This window comes from Neomonachus schauinslandi, chromosome 10, assembly GCF_002201575.2.
Source record: "Neomonachus schauinslandi chromosome 10, ASM220157v2, whole genome shotgun sequence".
Classification (NCBI taxonomy): domain Eukaryota; kingdom Metazoa; phylum Chordata; class Mammalia; order Carnivora; family Phocidae; genus Neomonachus; species Neomonachus schauinslandi.
This window is the reverse complement of record NC_058412.1, coordinates 90,075,151-90,081,482: the sequence shown is the minus strand read 5'-3', so window position 1 is coordinate 90,081,482 and position 6,332 is coordinate 90,075,151. Positions and strand designations below refer to the sequence as shown.

Here is a 6,332-nt window from a genome sequence, read left to right as displayed (position 1 = left end):
CACACTGTTTCCATCCTGTTGAGCCTGTTGTTTTAAAGAAAAGTTCGGGTTGCAGATTGGCTGAAATGTAGCTAGTTTCAGAGCTGGAGAATAGAAGCACAATACCAACCAGGCCATGGGCCATCGCTGGAACGAGGCGGTTTTCCTCGGAGCTCCTCAATTCCCAGGACAAGAGAGGAAATTGCCTTTGTTTCCCTTTCTGGCACATTTTTGTTACTTCCCAAACTTAGACTCTTCCCACCCTCGACTCCTCTCGCTTTTAGTTGAGTTTCTCACTTAACTAAAATGGGTTTTCTTCTATGTGTCCTTAGGGACTTAAACTATCAAGGAGAGTAATCAGCTGCTATACTTTATCAGGCAGATTTCAACAAGGGCAGGGCCGGCTTCACCAGCTCGGTCACCGCGGGGCATTCTGGCGCCCCACTTACTATGTCTGTGTGAAAGCCTGAATTGGGTCACTGCTGCTGGTGCTGGTTTCCCGAGGTTGGATCAAGTCGTCTTTTATTTAACTAGAATTACCCCAACTGCAGGTGAATGGAGGTCGTAGGCCAAGTATCTGAGTCCGCCTCACACACTCTCCCCCGTGCTCTCCTGTCAAGCGGGCCTCCACTCAGCTGGGAGAGACCTCACGCACCTCTAGCTCTGGGGGCGGGACCTAGGAGATTTCATCCAATCAAGAATCCCACCTAACCAGTTGGACCCGCTTCTATGACCGGTTGAGCCAATGAAAACTCGACCGCTGATTTTCTATGGTCTTCGGGAAGGCGCCTCTCCCGGAAACCACCTCCTCCTTTGAGCCACACCTGGGCGGGGCTAGCCTCCCGGTCTTCTGTCCCGCTGGCTGACACAGCTGCCGGTCACGGGGAGGCGGGAGTGGGCGGAGCCGTGGGCGCTGGCGTCTGCGCGGCGCACAGCTGGCCGCGCGCGGGAAGCCGCGGGCGGCGCCGACGAGTTCCCGGGCTCCGGGGTCTCGGCGACTCGGCCGGATCCGGGAGGAAGGGTGGGAGGAGGGCAGCTCTTCCGGTTCCTGCTGAGGCGAGCGGCGGAGGAACGCGGAGCCTCGGCAGGCCCGCCCCGCGACCTTGGGGGGCCGGCCCTCTGTGGAGCTGGGGGTCGTGCAGGGGGCGCCCGACAGGGGCGCCGCCGCCCACGCTGACCGGGAGACGCCCGCGCTGGCCAATGTCCCCTCCTCGCTAACCAGGGTCGCCCGCGCTGACTGGAGCCGCCCACGTTGACCGAGGTCGCCGACCCCCGCCGACCGGGGATACCGCCCCCCGCTGACCGAGGACGCCACCTCCGCCCGCGCTGAGCCCGGACGTCACCAGCCGCGAAGGTAAGTGTCCCCCACCGTCCCCCGCGGCCGGCAGTCGGCCCAGGGACTCACGAGACATCTGCCACGTGCACCCCACGCTCTCCCCCCATTGTCAGGAATCAGCCGGGTTTTGTCCTTTCCCTCGTGGTGTCGTTGCAGTGCTGCTTCAGGTTTTTGCCCTTGCGAAGTGCTTGGCAGTAAATCCGCTTGGCGATGAAGAGCACTGGAGCAGGTCTCCGGCCAGAGATGGCCAGGGCGGGTTGGCTTTATGTGTTTGATGAAAAGCGACTCTGCCAGAAATGAGGCCTGTTGGATCTTCTCTGGTCCAGCTCCAAAGAACTTGACGGTGTGGGCTTCCGAGAGAAGGCGGCATCTTCACAGCCTCATACTTATCTCACTTTTCATGATTCTTTTCTCTGATTTGATAGAGAAGGGCAAGCTGTCAGCTTTGTAGGTAGCAGAACCACAAGACAAGGAGGTGGTTATCTTACTGGTATGGGGCCAGGACAGGTTGCTAAGCTGTGTTTGGAAAGTCGCTTTGGCAGAACTGAGCAGGGGTGGAGGAAGGGGCGTTTCTGAGAATGACTTGAGATGGTGGAGGGACTGGGGTACCTCAGGGTGAGGAGTAATGTGCATGTCAAGAATTCCAGCAAGAGAGGATTTGAGGCCCATGAAAGGACAGCTTCAAACTAGCAGTCCTGTAATGGTGCCCTTAGAGACTTAATTTCCTAAGTGCAGGTAAAGGACAGTAAAAAAGGGTAAGCTGTTAAAGGATAAGCAAGTAAGAGGACAACATAGTCTTGACATTTTCAAAGGCCACGTGCCTTCTTATAAAGATACATCAGGAGTGTGCTTGCTGTCAGGACCCTAAGTTTCTCCCTTCTTCTTTGTAAAATTCTTTCATCCTTTTGTGGTGACCATTAAATGAGATGATGTATATAAAGTAAGCAGCAGATACCCAGCTCAGAATCCGTGTCTGCTGAGGTTTGATTTTGAGTCCAGGAAGGAAGTGCAAAGACCTCTGTCTGTGCCTCGTTCTGTCACCACTTACTTCTATGACCAAGCTCCTTGCCTGCTCTTTACAGTTCTTTACTTTACAGAGGCCTCCACCTTGCTCAGCCCTTAAGAGTACTTGACTCTTTTCCAACTCCATGTGAAATCTTTTATCTGTTTCACGAGCTGATATTAAAAAAAAAAAAAAAGTTAGTCTTTGAAACAAGAAATTTAAGTTTGTATATCTAAACATATCCATTATTTTAGTAATGTTCGCTCATGAATTTTTTCTTTTAGTGAAATATTTTATTTTTTAAATTTTTTTTAAAGATTTTTTTATTTATTAGAGAGAGGGCACAAGCAGGGGGAGGTACAGAGGGAGAGCAGACTCCCTGCTGATCAGGGAGCCCATTGAAGGTCTGGACCGGAGCGACCCGAGCTGAAGGCAGATGCTTAACCAACTGAGCCACCCAGGTGCTCCACTTTTAGTGAAATATTTTAATGACGCAAAAAAGAGCAGAGAACTGTAACAGTTGTACCATACTCTGAGACAAGCAAATAATATTTCTTTATGCTTTTAGACTTCCTTTTTTTTTTTTTTTAAGGAAATGTGACATATCAGCTATAGTTGAGATTCTTTTTTTGATGCCACCAACCCCCACCTTCTATCCCATAGAACTTGCTCAATTCTTTTTTTTTTTTTTTTAAGATTTTTATTTATTTATTTGAGGCGGGGTGAGAAGCAGAGGGAGAGGGAAAAGCCAACTCTGCACTGAGCTCAGAGCCAGATTCGAGGCTGGATCCCACGACCCTGAGGTCATGACCTGAGCTGAAATCAAGAGTTGGACACTTAACAGACTGAGCCACCCAGGTGCCCCAGAACTTGCCTTTCCATTTTTAACTTGTTTTTCCATTTTGGCTCACAGGACTTGCCTGGTAGGTATTTGTACTCACAGAAGCTAGGTGCCCTCCTTTCTCATTCTCAGTCACCTGCTAGGTTTACTTGTCATGAGGATCGTGACCACTATTTTGGTACTGTCCTAGTGACATTTGCTCTCATCCTCTTAAGAAACCTGCCTTCTCTTTGCTCTCCCAGTATCTGTTGGATGAGCTCATGATAGTTTTCTCAGACTCACCACCAGCCGAGGATCATATGCCATCTGATTGGTCTTTTTTGGGCCACTGCTCCCTTCGTTGTGGTCTGCAGTCTTTATCCAGGATCTGCTGTTTCTCCACTTCTCTAGGGGCAGTCACACCTGGTCCACGCTTCCAGGAAAAAGTGACCTTCCCTAGGCAAATATACTATCTTTTACAAAATGAGATTTTTGGAATTCATAGTAATAGCTACCATTTTTTAAACATGTAGGTATCAGGCTTTTTAACTAAGCACTTGGTGTACACTGTCTTGTTTAATTCTCACATTACAACTGTGTCATGAATGGTGATATTTCCATTTTAAAATGAGCAAACTGAGGCTTAGTAAGATTAGGCATCAGCAAAATTTGAGCCTAGAGTCATCTCCCTACAGTATGTAATTGTTTTGCCACCAGTAGAAAAGGAGAATTACTCCATTGTTGGGGCAGAACAAACTTGGGCATTCACACGGGTTCTCTTCAACCTTCCTGCTCCACAGCCCCCGCTCCCTCAGGCACAGGAGCACCTGGGCCTCCTTCGGCAGGGCCGGAGATGGCATCAGTGGACTTCAAGACCTACGTAGATCAGGCCTGCAGAGCTGCTGAGGAGTTTGTGAACGTGTACTACACCACCATGGATAAGCGGCGGCGCCTGCTGTCCCGCCTGTACATGGGCACGGCCACCCTGGTGTGGAATGGAAACGCTGTTTCGGGACAAGAGTCCTTGAGTGAGTTTTTTGAAATGTTGCCTTCCAGTGAGTTCCAAATCAATGTGGTAGACTGCCAGCCTGTCCATGATGAAGCCACCCCAAGCCAGACCACAGTCCTTGTTGTGATCTGTGGAACAGTGAAGTTTGAAGGCAACAAACAACGGGACTTTAACCAAAACTTCATCCTGACGGCCCAGGCCTCACCCAGCAACACGGTGTGGAAAATAGCAAGTGACTGCTTCCGGTTCCAGGACTGGGCCAGCTAGTGGGGCCAGGAAAGGCCTCTGTTGTAGCCCAGCTCTGTAGGGAAACGCAGATCTCAAAATGTGGGGACACAAGTTCCTTTCTGTTCCAGGCCACACTGCCCTGGCTTAACTGCATTTGCTGGAGTCCTTTGAGCCCCTTTCTGAGTGTATTCTTGTTTGTCATAGATGCCTTTTCAAAGTAGTCATCTTTTCTATTTTTCTATTTGTCCAGTAGAGACCCTGGTTCTGGAAATTCTGACAAATAAAACAATACAAATGTTGCTTCTTTTCCCTTGCTTGATGTGTCTGTCCAAGTTTTGAGGAAGGAAGAGGCAAAGGAGGGTTAAAGGCAGAAGCTTAGTAGAAAGCACCTGAAATGAAATTCTTTAGTGAAATACTAAAGAATTAGTTAAAAACTGCTTGTAAATGAAGCAGCTGTATTAACTACTCTTGTAAAGAGGAAGTGAGGAACTGCTCTTAAGAGGAAGCTAGTTTTATTGACCCTGAAGATGGACTCTAATTGCATTTTCCCAATGTAAAAAAAGAGTAGAACTAGAAGGTTCCATCATCCTTTGACCAATAAATGAGATCTCATGGCCACGTGGCTTCCCCAATTACATTTTCTTTGACAAGAGTGTGCTAGGTTTGAGATAGGTTTGTGGGCTGGGATATTGGAATGGGAACTTTGGAGAAGGAGAATACTGATGTGTATGGTGGCACAGATGGCAGTTTCCTCCTCATACCCGTCCCCTTACCTAGTTTCTGAAGCCCAACAGTGAGCAGGACAAAGTACCCACCAAAAAGAAGGTTTGACATAATGACTTAAGTTCTGGCCAGTGATGGAGAAGCAGAAGGGTGGGACTTGTGGGAATTTGCTTGTTGGTAGACCCTTCCTCCCTCTGTCCTGCTTCCTAGAGAGCAGTTACGATGGCCTGACCACTGGCTCTGGCTCATTCTGGGCCATGGAGGCAGCTGGACCGTGGAGGTAGGATTGTGTTAAGTTGGAAGGAGCCTGGATCCTTGATGACTATGTGGAACCATCCAAATGGATCTAGTTCACCTACCCTTAGATTTCTTTTTAAATGAACGAAATTTTATCTGTAAGACATTAATTGGTTTGGGGCAGGTCTCACCTGCGATAGCAAAACCTAATCCCACGTGAGGAAAAAGATTTGCAACAGGGGCAGACAGTGAGTGTGTTGTAGGGGAATGGCTTTGTCATAGTGTTCCAGGGAACCAAACTAGACCCAGGTACCCTCAGGAATTCTAAGTCTAACTGGGAGGCAAGACATTAAAATGGTAAATAAATTTAGTTTCAAAGCCACATATGAAGAGTAGTCAATTCGATCCTATAGATAACATGCCTAGCAAGCAGAGATAAGCAGTTCAGCTGAGATCTGGTGAAATACTTGTGAGATTGGAAGTGAGGTCCCAAACCACAATGTGGAATTGTCAGACCCTGGAGCTCTGTCCCATAGGGAGGCCAGTGGAGTGGGCTGGGAGGATTAGTGCAGAGACTGATGTGGAGGGAGAAGCTGGGCTTCAAATTTGAAAGCCCTCGTCCTTAAGGGGTGACGTAGGATGGCACCTGCCTCACCTCAGCCTTGGATAGAGGGTGCAAGTCCCATCAGGCCATCAGAGAGCTTGATGTGAAATCTCTAGAGTCTGTGAATCACAATGTCCTGAAAATCTTCAAGACGCAGCTGTGGGTGTTCCTGTGGGACAATGGTTCGGGAAATTAAAAGTATAGATGGCATTCTGAAGAGCACCAGGGCACCTCTGGTGGCCTCCCATTCTCCCCTCCTTTAGGAACAACGGACAGTGGATTTAGTTGGGAAGGCACTCAGATGAAAGACCAGCCTTCCCTAGACCACACAGTTAGTGTGCCCTGAGACCCGATGGGGCCAGTGAGGTGTATGAGGAAGGGCTATGAGACACT

The 6,332-nt window shown here is 49.1% G+C and overlaps 1 protein-coding gene across 1 annotated transcript; it reads left to right on the top strand.

The window, feature by feature from the left end:
* The first annotated feature begins 882 nt into the window (after nucleotides 1–882).
* On the top strand, nucleotides 883–4,675 carry NXT1 (nuclear transport factor 2 like export factor 1). Its single transcript, XM_021700706.1, has 2 exons — nucleotides 883–1,333; nucleotides 3,939–4,675. Exon 2 carries the CDS (start codon nucleotides 3,992–3,994, stop codon nucleotides 4,412–4,414), a length of 423 nt encoding a protein of 140 aa, XP_021556381.1. The 5' UTR covers nucleotides 883–1,333; nucleotides 3,939–3,991; the 3' UTR covers nucleotides 4,415–4,675.
* The last annotated feature ends 1,657 nt before the right edge of the window (nucleotides 4,676–6,332 follow it).